General features: G+C 40.0%; 1 protein-coding gene and 1 non-coding gene across 3 annotated transcripts; one reads left to right on the top strand and one right to left on the bottom strand.

Moving 5' to 3' along the window:
* Positions 1 to 1141: 1141 nt before the first annotated feature.
* On the top strand, positions 1142 to 1214 carry Trnas-gga (transfer RNA serine (anticodon GGA)). Its single transcript has one exon. It is a non-coding gene; the product is annotated as a tRNA-Ser (tRNA).
* Positions 1215 to 1369: 155 nt separating this feature from the next.
* Positions 1370 to 14020, bottom strand: LOC145480674 (uncharacterized). Of its 2 annotated transcripts, none has more exons than XM_081458974.1 (12): positions 13698 to 14020; positions 10144 to 10316; positions 8087 to 8147; positions 7824 to 7964; positions 7104 to 7199; positions 6158 to 6280; positions 5614 to 5730; positions 5346 to 5438; positions 4573 to 4610; positions 3594 to 3654; positions 2674 to 3042; positions 1370 to 1508 (listed from the first exon to the last, which is right to left on the bottom strand). In XM_081458974.1, the coding sequence occupies exons 1-11, from the start codon at positions 13804 to 13806 to the stop codon at positions 2705 to 2707; spliced, it is 1350 nt and encodes a 449-aa protein (XP_081315100.1). In that variant the 5' UTR covers positions 13807 to 14020; the 3' UTR covers positions 1370 to 1508; positions 2674 to 2704. The 2 variants fall into 2 exon arrangements, with proteins under 2 accessions (XP_081315100.1, XP_081315101.1); XM_081458975.1 differs by lacking the exon at positions 13698 to 14020 and adding an exon at positions 12857 to 13373 and having other exon boundaries at positions 10144 to 12041.
* Between the last annotated feature and the right edge of the window lie 1019 nt (positions 14021 to 15039).

The raw sequence follows: 15039 nt of genomic DNA, 5'->3' as shown, positions 1-15039 counted from the left end.
GCTCCCATTACATTTGTATTTACCAATTATCTGTATATACCGCATTTATTCAGTCCAAAAAATTAGTGTTACCATACTTCTTCTTCAATCCAGTTGATTTCCGTCAATTGTATATTTGCATTTCGTCTTTCAAATTTTTCTCGAGGAAAACTGTCAGTCAGCTATTTATTTTTGCTAACTGAAGCTTATTATGAACCTCGTTTTATTTTTTAGCACTTTCTACGAAATCTATGCAAGAGAGGATACTTTTCTTACGCATTTGTAAATAATTGTAAAAAAAAGTGTTCTGTAAAATTCCTATCCACATCAGCTGTTTACCTACACAAAGAAAAGGCGACAAAAGAAATGATGCAGGGGAGGGAAGAGTGGGGTTTAAACTGGGTGATGTCTTTGTGGCCACTTACAGAGGATTTCATGTATTTAAGCCTACGTGACGACTGTTATTCAGTATAAGATAGCTGTAGCAATGGGAAAGTTCTGGTCTGAACACCGCATTATATTCTCGTAAAATATAACTGTCTTGTTTGTGACTTGAAAGTTTCCTATATGAATTAATGTTTGTAAAAAAGAGAGAAACTTGTATAATATATTTTATGACTGAAGTGTTGAACTTTTTTTTATCAACCTATGTAAGTAAACTGAGTTTGTATGAGACAAAGTCCGTTTTGTAACTTCTCAGCTAGTCCTTACTCCAAACGTACTTCCAAATCTCCTCTGTTGATCAAAGATCTCGCCTCGGAAGCAAGTTGTCTTTAACCTTTTGCAGGAAAAAGTTAAGGTTTTCCACGAATGCCCAAGCTTTTGTTTCATCCCTTCCCCTCCCCCTTCTCCCTGGGTAGGATGCCTCTAGGGGTACCCCTCAGCATTAAATTCGGCGTTGCCCATTTATGCACCCCGGTGAAGAAAGACCCTGAGAGAGGGCTCGAATCCAGGCCGCTCGATCCAAGGTTCAGCGCGCTAAGCATGAGGCCACTGCGACTCGTTGCACTGAGTGTAAACATGCGAATATTAACTTGTATGTGATAAGTTAATACAAATATTAACTTATCACTACTCACAATGACTTTGATAGTGTTGATCTTAGCAGTATGCAGGACACCTGTCATATATGAACTCAGTTAAATGGCCTTGCTCTCCATGAGTTCTCGTGGCTCAGTGGATAGAGCGCCCGCCCGGAATTCGGGAGGTCGTGGGTTCGATTCCTGTCGGGGACTCAGAAATTTTCTTTGTCCCACGCTCGTGTCATGTTGATTAATTCACCTTCACATTAACTGGTATATGTTCCTGTAAAGAAAACGACGTGACAGAGAAATTTTTGTAATTCGATTTATTGTACGTGTATTCAAAAACAGGATCAACAACAGTGGATTTAAGTGCTGTTTTTATTCTTCCAGACAATTTTTTTTTTAACCAAATGATCATGCTTGAAGTCATTATGCTTGAGTGTTCTGTGCTGATAATGAGGTCCTCCAAGCCGAGGAGTGCTGACAATGAGGTCCTCCTCCCTCCTGCAAGGCAAAGAAAATGACGAACTTTAGAATAACGTACCGGAAATAAGAGCTTTACTGCAGACAGTACAAAAGCTAGCCATTAAGAGAACGGCATTCGTTATGGAGCGCTAGCAGACCTATACTAAAACTTCAGCTACAGCTGAATTGTTCGCATGCTTATGGACCGAGACGGAGTCGAGGTCAATAAACACATTAAAAAAAGAAAGAGGCCGATACACAGGCATCTTGACCTGGGAAATTCTTTTGGCGGGACACAGCGCATAATCTCGATCCGGCAAATTAGCGCTATCATGCCCGCTCCGGTGGCCAATCACAGCGCATAATTAGGCTTATTAAGTGCGTGCTCACGAGCTAGCCAAGTACAGTAATAAACAGTGATAACTGCATCGGTCCTAGGTCTCCAAGAATGTTCAAGTTAGTGTAGAAACACTCGTTAATGTATTTGGGAGAACCCGAAGAAGCTACAGAAATTATCGCCTTCGGCTGCTGTTCTAAATAACAATTGGACTACAAGCCCCAGTTTTCCATGAGCATGAGTTTTCCAACGAGGCAAAACCGATAATTTCTTATCAGAGATTAGAAGTACGTATAAATCTACTAGCGTTCTATCACGAATGCCGTTGTCTGATTGGCTACGCTACTCACTATCTATTCTGTTGTAGATAGTGTGCACTTGTTAACAAAATGACGGCCATTTCTTTGCGTTTTCTAAGTGTCAGCGAAGAGGATTTAGGTAAAGTTTTGAACGACTATTACATGTGTAGATTTATACTAAAACAGTTAGATTATTCGCTCTCGATTTCTATGCGTGATAGTTGACTCGGGCTGCGCACTCGTCAACTATCACGCGATAGAAATCTCCAGCTCATAATCTAATTGTTAAATAGAAAGTGAAGAGAGAAGCAATCAGATTCGGGGATTTCCAATAGAACACAGCTGAGCGGCTGCTAACGAGTGTTCGTAGTGTTTTTCTATTAGCGATACCGAACTCGGCTACGCTTCGTTGAACGACCCGGGTTCGTAGTGTAATTGTTAACTAGTGCTAGTGTCACTAGTGCTTCTGTAAAACGAGAAACGAGAAAGAAAAGAAAAGGAAACGATAATTTTTTTCCTATTAATTTAATAAACGAAAAAAAAAAAGATACCAGTTTCCACAACTTACCAATGCGGCTGTTTTCAGGGTGCTGCAGTAGTTACATCTGGTCAACTCGTCGATTCTGGTGACGCAGTTCTCTTTTCCCTTCTACTGATGCTTCAGTAGTCGATCCTGCCTCTCCACTCGATTCTTCGGGTGCCTCAGTAGTCCATTCTTCGGGTGCTTCAGTAGTGGACCCTGCTTCTGCTTCAGTAGTCAACTCTGGTGCTGTAGCAGTCGGCTTGGAGCCACTTGACTCAGGTGCAAAATGCTTCTCCACAGCAAGACCGACCGTTAAGGCCCCTCTCACGTTAGCAAGCACATACTCGCCCAAAACTCTGTATGCCAGTTCCTCGTGGTCATGTTGCATGAAATATGTCACGTGCTTGATCACCGCTAAAGAAGGGAAGATAAAATCGTAACACTATTTTTCGAAAAAAAAAATCGCAAGGCGCAGGAAGAAATGGAACAAACTTCTGACCTCACACTGAGGATTCTCAAGATATATAAGATAAAAAAATCTGCCTTAATACACTGCTGTTAACCTACATGTCCAAAAATCACATTTTTTACCCTTGTCATTACATAGTTTGTACCAGATATAAATGCTTAAGTTAAAGTTTGTGTTTATGTTTTTCCTGATTAAAGCAATAAGACTACGAGTTGCTGGGAGGGATGTAAGGTGTGTGTGTGTGTGTGTGGGTGGGTGGGGGGGGGGGGGAGGGAGTGTTCGGAGGGTTTGGTCGAAACCCCTAAATGAAAATGAGACAGCACACTGACTTGGCCTCATGATGCCGGAAATTCCATTTTCGAGGACCTCAGTTTTAAGAGATTTTCGGAGAAGGATGCCCCCGGATACCCCTATAAGGGACCGCCCTGGGCGTTCCGTATCTCAAACCCCCTTCTCTAAAATCCTGTATCGGCCCAAACATTTTATGGTTACGTACCGTTCTCGTGTCCTTTGGCAATCGCATGCAACCATGCAAACTTACGAGCAACCTCGCAACCCTGAAAAAATGGCATACCGTTAATTGGCGGTACATTCTGAAGCTATTCGCAGAAGTAATCGATTTGTTTATCATTGGCTAAGAAATTGGATGAATTTAATATCAACTACAGGAAATTCTATACCCAGCTTGTCAATGCTTTACTGATATGAAATTAGGAACAGTGACTTAGAGGGACTATATCAGAGCTCTTTTAACAATTGTGTTTATTTTCATCAGTTACGAACTCAACACTTCAAATTAACAAAGCCACAGTCAAAATCATGACAACTGACGTAACGAACAAGGATAATTTTCGCGATCGTTACTAAGGGATCTTATTCAAATTGAGACTGAATTTGAAAGGTGACAGGCCGGTTACACGAATGTAATCCTTTTCAATCTTCTCCAATTTTGCCCATCCGTGCGCCCTTATAACTTTTCTATGTTTCTTTTGAGTTCTGCAGTTTTATGCCATCAGATATTCCTATATTTTAGTCGATTCAATAGCCAGCTGGTCAGTGCTCAACTGTACGACCTAGCCCCTCCTAGTATATCTCTATTTTTTCTCCATCAACCCACACGCCACATAAATTAGTCATGCAGTCAGTCAGTCAGTCAGTCAGTCAATCAATCAATCAATCAATCAATCAATCAATCAATAAGCCAATCAATCAATCAATCAATCAATCATTCAATCATTCAATCAATCAATTAATCAGTCAGTCAGTCAGTCAGTCAGTCAGTAGTTAGTAAGTCAGTAAGTAAGTAGATAAACTCAACCCATTACTGAATGACACCGAGCCGGAATCAATCGAAGCCGGGTCACGTTGGTGGGAGACAAGCTCTCTAGCTCACCTCTCGGCACCCCGGATAGATTGCCAGGGAACATTTCTTAACCGCTAAAAGATGGTTTATACAAATGAAGAGATGTACGCACCTCCACGACTGTGTCCACAATGTACCTCATAAAGTTTACTGAAAGAAAATTAGAATTCCAAATTATTCCTGCGTTACATGTTCATGACCGTACGATCCAGCGTTTTAGATATGAGGCTCTGGCTCGATCGAATATGGAAGGCAACCTCATCCAACGTTTTGACTCTCACATATTGATTGTTTGCTAATAAAGGGCCCTTTTTACCGATGTCACGCAATATCAACAATTTTTCGTGTCTTTTTTATATTATTCAAGTTTTCTATATATAAAACAACTATGCCACTCGCTCTTATTGGATATGAAAAGATTATAGCCCAACTTGGCGCAACGCTCCTCGTTTACTATCTATCGTCATTTTTTAAAAACTGGATCATTAGTGAATGCAATTCGAGAGTTTTCATTGGTTTAGCCATCATGGGTTATGAGCCGTTATACCATGATCTACAAATACGGTAAGCCCGCGCGTGATTCTTTGGGGCGTTTTTATTTTTATTGTAATCTAATTTTCTATATTTTGGAGGCGATTTTAATGAAACAGTTATTCCACTTACGCTCAAAGTTTTTCTCGAGCTATGCTCTCAGAATATTTGTCCGCGGACATTAATTTGCACCAAGAAGCGAACAGTTTAAACTGTTCGCTTCTTGGTGCAAATTAATGTCCGCGGACAAATATCCGAGCATATTTTCGCGCCAAATGGAGGCTACTGTTTATATAGCCAACGCACGCTCGTGGAATAATTGTTTTAAAATCTTGATTGAGTCACTAGACACACCTTCTTTGCAGTCAGGTCTGTTGATCAGGTCAAGAACTTTATCTCTGATGCTAATCTTTGGCCCGTGTTCGGCGTGGTGGTGTCGGGCGTAACCTGACAAACCAAAGTACGTGAAAATGTGACCAGAAGCGGGACAAAGTCTCATCTAGATGTTATAGGAGAAAGAAAGACAGAAACAAAGAAACGACGAAAGGATGGAAGGAAGGAAGTGGGTGGAGGAGGGAGAGAGAAAAGGAAGTTGCATTAGTCTATCGACAGTGGTACTTACCAGGTCTGCAAACCGGGCTTTTCTTTGAGTAAATGGCCAGATTGAATCTGTCTTTCAGATCATATACGCCAAGTGGATCTACGTATTCCACTAATTCACCAAGAATCTTGAACAAACCTGAGCACGAAATAAACACAAAATACGTGATCGTTGTATTTAAGCCAATGCTTGTTGTTGTTGTTGTTGTTGACAGTGTTCTTGTGTTTGTTGTAGTTTTTCTAGTCGTTCGCCCGGCGGCAGATAAACTATTGCCATTGTAGTCTCTGCTATGCAGTGCAAGACCTTATCATCTGCCTCAAACATACCAACGCGTGTAAATATTAGAACTTTTGAAGTAAGCAATGTCATCTGACACCAACAAGGACTGCTGCATATACTAGAATTTTGAAGTAGGTCTAGACCCATGTGAACAAATTAATGTTACCTCTCTTCAGCATAGACTGCTGTCTGACTCGCTCCTTTTTAATTTTTAAGCAAACAAATTTATATGATCCTACTGATTTTTCCTCGAGAATTACGAATTAGTATGAGATGTAGTACAAACCATCTAATTTTTCATCGCAGGCGGCATCAGCGATCAGTCCTCCAATCATAATGATTGCCTTTATTCCAGGATGGTCTCTGAGATCATGCTTCTCAACCACGTAAGTAAATGCTTCGAAAACGTCTAACGAGAAAAAATGTGAAAAGAGCAACGTCATATAATAGCCAAATAACGTCATATACAGCCCAGTAACCTGATAAAAAGGCGCTGAGTCACAAACCACTTTTTATGGACAAGACTTACAAACGGTCCCTCTCTTTCCAACAACATGATGCGTAAAAGTAAACAAAACTCGGGTGGAGGACGCGATTTATTTTGTTCCTTATAACTGGATCCTCTATCTTCTACGGCAAAACCTTTAAAAATGGCTTATTTCCTGTGAGTTTTGCCATGATGAAACAAACCTTCCTCTTTGTGTGATTTTCTTCCCCTCCAATTATCCTTTATATATAGTTATGACTAAGTGGTTACAGGACTTCATGCTGTCCAATCCTGTCTGGAATCATAAAGATTGGCCTGCCTCGTCCCCAGTCGCCGGCGCGATGGTGTGTGGAGAAGCGCAGGGAATCATAGGGTGGAGAGAAACGCGGAACTTCTAAATCATCGACTTTGTCGACTAAAAAGTCTTCTAATGATGGAAGGGGTCCTTCATCATCTGGAAACTAGAAAAACGACTTTCACATTTTCGAGCTGTTTCGCCAATCTTCGACACCTTCCCATCGTTCCCCACGCGCGCGCGCTCCTCACTCGTACCACTTAGCGCTGAGACAATTTTCACGCCACGCCCACAATACAGGATCTTGGCACCTCTTAGGGGTTCTTTTCAAAACTCCCGATAAACACCCCCGTCATTTTTATACGGGATTCCCCCGGCCCCGAGATCCAAACCCTCTTAAGGGAATCAAAAGCTGTTACGCATAGGATCAGTACACGTTGACTTTCTTACCAACTTCACTGGACATTGAGGCGTATTTGAAAGCCTCATGCAAATCTTGCGCGAAGTCGAAGATGTCGTCTTTCCCTTTCAGCAATTCATACAAAACTGGGAAATGAAGAAGTTAATAAATTGATGCAGTTGTCAGGTTAAAACACATATCGATGAACTCTACATTTCAACCAGTATCGCTTAGTGCACTTACTCCCCAACCCATTCCACATGTAAATGCCTCTGCTCAGGTTTCTTTTTTCCTTTGTTATTATAATTATTTTTTTTAAGGTTCCAGCCCAGGAGTGATAAACTGCGATTTTATGATCTTGGTATGGTGTAAATTATAAAGGAACATTACAGGCTTTCGCCTTCGTCCGTAATGATCAATAAATATATATAGTTACGTATGGTTCTGAAATGGCTGTCGTACTGTTTATCGCTAATCTTACCTCTTTAGTGCGCTTCGGCGATATATCAGGCGATTTTGGTGGAGTCGTGGTTCTTGGTCGAGCCAAAAAACACATGGCGAGAACAAGCGAGGCTGGTGTTCCGCCAAAGAGTACCAAAAAAGTAAGATTAGGAATTTACTGTACTCAAATTCAGTCAAGTGACCATGATATCGTAGCCACATCGATCAGGTGAGTGTCCCGATATCGCCGGATATCCGAACGTACAGTAGGAAGGGCTTCTGATTGGCTAATTGTGAATTTGAGTACGGTAATCTGTCAAAAAGCTTACCTGATTGATGGACATAATTGGCATATTTCCATTTGACACTATCACAATGCTGGTGTAGTTCAATGACGTGTTTTCCCAACAATTTCTTCACCTCGTCTGTATCTTTGTATTTCACAGCATATAACAAGCCCCACGCTTTTGCTGAAAATTTCAACGCACAAAGAGTACTGTCCATCAGCGAACACAATGCTGAGCGGTTCATCATTTCCCCATAACCACAAATAAAAAAAATATATATTACTGTACATCCTAAGCCAGCTTACCTTTGCTTTTTTGGTCCCTTTCCTCTTTCACTTCCTTCAAAGCTGATCCTATGTGGAGTATCTGTGATAAAAGGGAAAAGAGTTCATGGCAGCTTTCAGTTGCTAGGGGATCAACTGTTAACTGATGTAAAAATGATCTAAATACATAAATAGTTTAATCGTCCCATAAAGGTAAAATAAAATAAAATAAAATAAATAAAATAATTTAAAAAATATACTGAAAGAGATACACTAGTGTGTTTAAGACTCTAGAAATTTGGAGATTAACAGTTTTCTTATATTAAAGAATGTCTGAAGTCCTTTAGTGAAGGTTTCAACTTAAATGCAGAGTCTAATGAGTTCCAGAGTTTAACAGTTCTACACGGTTTTGTAATACGCAGGTAATAGCTAAAAATGCTCGCTTTCCACATTTTTCCTTCCTTCATTGGTTTAGATTGATTCCTACTGTAAAAACCAGTCAACGCTTTTCAGCTTGTCATATGCCTGCGTTGCTGGCAGGATTTCGCGCGCAAAAGCATCCGTCCATACAAAGCACACAAGCAAGAGCATCCGCCCATACAAAACACACGAGCGAGAGCGTCCGCCCATACAAAACACACGAGCGAGAGCGTCCGCCCATACAAAACACACGAGCGAGAGCGTCCGCCCATACAAAACACACGAGCGAGAGCATCCGCCCATACAAAACACACGAGCGAGAGCGTCCGCCCATACAAAACACACGAGCGAGAGCATCCGCCCATAAAAAACACACGAGCGAGAGCGTCCGCCCATACAAAAACACACGAGCGAGAGCGTCCGCCCATACAAAACACACGAGCGAGAGCATCCGCCCATACAAAACACACGAGCGAGAGCGTCCACCCACACAAATTAAAGCAATCGTGCGCGAGACCAGGCAGCTACGCAGGCAAGCTTATCATTTTTTGTAACCCTTTTTTCTTCCTTTGGGTTACTAGTTACTTAAAATCACACGACATTTTCTCCGGAATATCTATCTTGCACGGTTTTCTAAAATATAACTCCTTGAGTAGTAATGCAGTAGGTTTGTGCGGTCAAATTCGATGCCCGATAAATTCGTTGGAGGCAGCACTGGTCGTTTGTAGTTTTAGTTCGTTCTTTTCCCATAGTGTCTTGACGGGTGTGCTGGAATCTTAGTTTTCAAATCGATTTTTGGAAATTCCTCAGCTATCAGTTTAAGTCTTATATTAACCAGTTTGTGAGCTATCTGTAAACGTTACAAATCTCAAATCTCAGCTATCAGTAAAATACTGCCTCGTTCTCAGCTGACAAAGTGTTAAAAACTATGTTCTATCTAAGCAATATCAAACGTAAGTTTCCACAATTCTTCTAGCTCTTTCCTTTAGTAATGCGTCCTTCTGCTCCCATGTTTTTTTTTTTCAGATGTTCACTCAAACGAGACGGAGGCTAACTCGATAACCTCGCAGTTCTATTAGCCTCCATGCACAAACTATGGCCCATTGTCACCTTTAATTGTTATATATGTATCTTTTTTCTTTTTTTATTCTAATATTATAATTTTAAAACTGTAAGTGCAAAATAAAGTAAAGTTGAAGTTGAAGTTGACAGGTTAGGTTTTAATCAGTTCTTCGTTACCAGTTTAGCTCCGTTTGGATCCCTCTCTTAGAATTAGCGTAGATAAAATTGAAGCGACGGATAGTAGAATCTGTAGGCTTTACCTTGATATACAGCTTATGGATTTTGAGTTTTAAACAATGCACCCTTATAATGCAGTTTTGAGCTAAGGACACCAGTAAAGGCGACGGTAACCTTTACACAAACTTAAACTATAAGAAAAATTCAAAGAAAAGAAATCAAAATTAAACGATAATTTGGTCAAATGGATCGCTGCGTAAACAAACGTACATCCTCGGAGACCCAGCAACTGCTAGTCGGGATGATGCCATATTTTCGGGCGAGCGATAGTTTACTTCAAGTGTACTTCCGCCCGAAAATATCGCTCCCCCGAAAATATCGCATTGTCCCGACTAGCAGTCCCTGGGTCTCCGAGGATGATGAATATATGTATTGCTCACCGATTCTGCAAGTGTCTTCAAAGGATCGGGTCCCTTTGCGGGTCCGGGTCCGGGTTCCCCTGAGCCCGATCCGTGGTCATTCAGCGGTCCTTTCGTAAAAAGTGCAGCAACGCGAGCTGTTGTTTCCTTTGAGTTATATGGATTCGTGAGTTGTTTGGGATCGATTGGTCCATCTGCGAACATCAAATTAGCAGACAAAGTAAAAAGCGAGCTTCAAGCAACATTTAGATGGTGAAGCAAATCAGTTCCGATATATAAGGGGCCAAGGGCCCGTTTCTCGAAGGTCCCGAAAAGTTTCGCACCCGGAAGGCCATGGCAAAATCTCGAAGCTTATGACTTCAGAACTGTTTTATTCACCTATTCTTAATATGAACAGAGGTTCTCTTCATACAAGAAGTTTCAGGCGTATACACTTCTCGGTTTTTAGACACAGATGAACTAAAAATGGCTCAGTTACGGGCCCGAAAAGTTTCCGGGGCTTTCGAGAAACGAGGCCCTGGCCATTACTAAAAAACAGCTTAGGCACACAATCAGCGCGTTCTCTACGTCAGTATATTACACCAAAACTCTCAGAAGTTGCTCATTTATCTCTCGCTCAAAAAAAAAATCAATAAAATGTGCGAAACAGACGATTTTTAAATTTTTGAGCACTTAAACAGTATAGAGCGTATTCACTCACATGTCCAGCAGCCATGCAAGTTCATTGGAACAAAAGAAAGTGTTTACATAAGAAAAAAGTTCAACTCCCTCAGGATTGATTTGGTTCACAGACATGGCCGCCTTTTCTTCGTTTTCAAAATGTGGCTGCCATGACGTCATGTGTATACGCTCCATTTGTTAATTTGTTTTTTTCCTCTCACCCACGACAACGTGCCAACCCAAATTTCCCAAAGGAACGCATGCCCTTTAAAGGCTGTTTTTATCTTACCTACCATGGCAACGATGTATACAGTGAATAGTAAATCACTGGTTTCTGTTCTATTGTCTGCCACTTCACTGACGTGTCCTCTTCTCTTCTCTTACAAATTTTAATTTTCACAAATTTTAAACTATTCAAGAGGCTCAGAAAAATCCAAGTTTGTCGCCTTATTTTAATTTGCCATGTGCAAAATTTCCTTCAAACCCGGGAGAAAGCAGTCCTATCAGGGCTAAGTTCCTAATTAGGGTGATAAATAACAACAGCAACAAAAAAACGCCAAACGAAGACAGTGAGCTGAATAAAGGCAAGGTCCGTTGGATAATTGCCTCGTTTGCTTACCACATTATGACGTCATCTGTGATCACTTACTGAACAGACGCACGGCAACATGGGAACTATTTGTAACTATAAAAACGTTTGTTCATGTCACGGACATAAAGAAATTATATTAATCGAGCTTTATACCACGGACTTAAAGTACACTTTACGATGTGAAAAAATTGAGTGAAAGCAGGACCCCATTACGGGTAATGGGCTCCTGGTGAAAGATATGATTCTTTTACTATTGATCGTAAATTCCTAAAACTGGCCTGCCTAAATTCAGATGCGGAAAACATGTTTTAGAGGTTAATGCAGAAGTTCAATTAGCTTGAGGTTTTGAGTGGCGGCCAGCATACAAATCAATTTCAAAACATTTGTTTGCCTATTGTCGAAGCGAAACAAAGCATTCACTCGGCGATTGCGGAAAATTTTTTAAGTCCCTCGGAGTACGTCATCGAAATCTTTGACAGTATGGTGGGACTAGTGATTTTGCTTTCAATGTTAGTTAAGTTTCTTGAATGTGGGAAAACAAAACCGGCGACTTATTTTGCCTTTCGGAAGAAGAGGAAATGAGAAGTATTTAAAGCCCGCAAAGATAAGATCATTGGATATATTTTTCGGACCATACCAGTGCGGACCAGATGGAATTGCGGAAAAACTGACAATATGCATTCAAAGTGAAGTATGATCATCGCAGTAAATTTTCCAATTTCAGCAACTGGAAAGAAGAAGCCTGAAAAAAATCAGGGCTTCAACGGGATTCGAACCCGTGACCTCCGCGATACCGGTGCGATGCTCTACCAACTGAGCTATGAAGCCACACATTGGGAGCGAGGTCAATTAATTGAGTTCATATCTTCCCGTGAGTGAAATGATGTGAAGTATATATGAAATAATTCATATTTGAACTGCGGTAGTAGATGAAAGTGAAGTATGATCATCGAATTATTTCATATATACTTGACATTCATTTCACATCATTTCACTCACGGGAAGATATGAACTCAATTAATTGACCTCGCTCCCAATGTGTGGCTTCATAGCTCAGTTGGTAGAGCATCGCACCGGTATCGCGGAGGTCACGGGTTCGAATCCCGTTGAAGCCCTGATTTTTTTTGCAGGCTTCTTCTTTCCAGTTGCTTAAATTGGAAAATTTACTGCGATGATCATACTTCACTTTCATCTACTACCGCAGTTCAAATATGAATTATTTCATATATACTTCACATCATTTCACTCACGGGAAGATATGAACTCAATTAATTGACCTCGCTCCCAATGTGTGGCTTCATAGCTCAGTTGGTAGAGCATCGCACCGGTATCGCGGAGGTCACGGGTTCGAATCCCGTTGAAGCCCTGATTTTTTTTGCAGGCTTCTTCTTTCCAGTTGCTTAAATTGGAAAATTTACTGCGATGATCATACTTCACTTTCATCTACTACCGCAGTTCAAATATGAATTATTTCATATATACTTCACAATATGCATTCATTTCAAGTGAATAGACGAGAGACCATATATTTGAATGGCGGAGAAAGATATAAAGACATGATTAATCATCGCAGCTATATACATAACTTGAAGTGCATATGACCGGAAAGTTTTTTCTCTTGTTTCTTTATGCACGTAGTTGGATATTTGTACAAAAAAACCGACTTGAACCTTTAAAAGTGCTGGAAAATTCTTAAAAGATCTTAAAAGCACTGTTTTTGCTTTGCAGTTGCGCAATTAAAGGCTGAAAAAAATTCCGTCGAATACTACTTTTTGATGAACTCATTTTTAGCCTTCTGACTTAAGTTTAATCACTTAAAATAAATATTTTTGGCCGTGTTTATCACTTTCAGTAAGTGGTTGAGCGATTACATATTACCCTTCAGGTACTAGAGTTGCTTGCATGTAACCTCAGTTATTAATTAAGCGAGTTTGAGTTGTGATCCGAAACATCCATGTTCGCTTCTCAATTTAATTTTACCGAATTAACTTAAAAACGGGAATGCTGGCATGTTATCACGCACTTGATAGAAGCAGACGAAAGCGCAAAACAATATACTGGTAACGGAGCCTTGTAAAGGACTGTTGTCGAAATTTTATTGAACTCAGGGCTTAATTTAGAGTACCGTAATAAAAGCTAAATAATGATAACAATTTTATCAGTATTATCTTTTACGATCAACACTTAAACTCATTTCTAGAAGCCAGTCCTTACCATGTAAATAACTAAGTAACTTCGTTGAAGACAATTATTGTAGACCGCCGGATCTCTTCAGTTCGGTTAAATATCCAGAGTTATCGAAAGTAAACAAAGTGATATTTACCTTTCAATAATTGATGCAATCTACTAGACCTCTCCTCTGGAAGGCCAACCAGGTTCCGAATTGCTTCAGCTGCCGAGATGAAAAGCAAAGTTGCAATGATAACCTTCATTTTCTTTGCCTGTCCAAGACGAGATGCGATTGTGGAGAGCGCCTCTCGATCAGATCGCCTGCCGGTTCGAAAACTGGGTTTAACGTGTGCTATTTATTCAGCCGAGTCTAATTTAATTCACGAATGTTATCAACGCATGATTTCTCATTATACGATTAATACTATGCCAAGCGATCAACTATTGAGAAGACAGAAAGTCATCAATTCTGTGGTCATTGTCTTGATGTAACCAGGTTCTCAAAACGTTTTTCAAAATTAACGTATGGCTAACCGAGAGGAGAATATACATTTCGATATTCCAGTTTGTTCCAATTCATCTGACATTGTCTCGTGCGTAAAATTATTCTATTTGGGTTGCAAACACACAGCAAAGCGGAAAAAACTTAGATTTGTCACGCTGTATGAGTTTCACTTTAATTCGAGTATTTGCGTAAATTTTCTCGGAAAATACTTCATAGTTTTCAATACATTTCAGTACAATTCGACTCCATTATACCGTTAAAACTATTAGCAACGATCAAAATTGATTTGAGAAAGAAATAACCTATCCCAGCAGTAACCTATTTAGGACACCTGTGATTAGCTTCAAATTAAAGGCATTGTTACAGATATTGAACTGCTTGTTTTAAATGCAAATTCACTACAAACAGGAAAAAAGTTGCTTTTGTGGTCAGACGCTGAAGAGAAAAGATTTCGTGACATCGCAGCAAGAGGGTCACCTTGCTGACTCATTGTTTAAGGCAAGATACATTTCATTTCGCTAGCGTGCAATTGATTTTAAAATTTGTGTTGTATTTGTGTTATTTATTTCACTACTTGACGATATGAACACAGCATTGTTAAAAATTGCACGTGAGTGCAGTGAAGAGATAGTGGAAAGACAAATATAGTAGACTAATTAGGTGCCCTTTAATTAAATACATTTATTTTAGGGTAAAAAGAAAAACTAGTATAGAGGAAAACGTAAACATACAGTAAATAAACAAATTATGTTAGACTTATTGCTACTGAGAAAAATAAAACTGGTAAAGTGCTCTTTTAAATAGTTTTGTAGCTGGCTTATAACGTTTAGATAAAGGAATGTCATTCTAATAACAATAACATTCAATAATAGTTGGCTAAAATTTTCCTACATTTATTCTGAAAGATTTTGGACTCAGGTGTTGTAAAGACGCACTTCGAGTAGCGTAATTTTATTGCTCAGATACTAGAGATAGGATGAGATTCGAAGAC

The sequence above is a fragment of the Orbicella franksi genome, chromosome 3 (assembly GCF_964199315.1).
Source record: "Orbicella franksi chromosome 3, jaOrbFran1.1, whole genome shotgun sequence".
NCBI lineage: Eukaryota > Metazoa > Cnidaria > Anthozoa > Scleractinia > Merulinidae > Orbicella > Orbicella franksi.
This window is presented reverse-complemented; position numbering and strand designations above follow the sequence as displayed.

Excerpts from the sequence above, each read along its gene's own strand:
- LOC145480674 (XM_081458974.1), bottom strand. The coding sequence starts at position 13,806 with ATGAAGGTTATCATTGCAACTTTGCTTTTCATCTCGGCAGCTGAAGCA. Across the intron at positions 8,148-10,143 it reads TGAAGACACTTGCAGAATCG|ATACTCCACATAGGATCAGC; the intron begins GTGAGCAATACA and ends CTTTTATCACAG. Across the intron at positions 7,200-7,823 it reads CAATTATGTCCATCAATCAG|TTTTGTATGAATTGCTGAAA; the intron begins GTAAGCTTTTTG and ends TTCATTTCCCAG.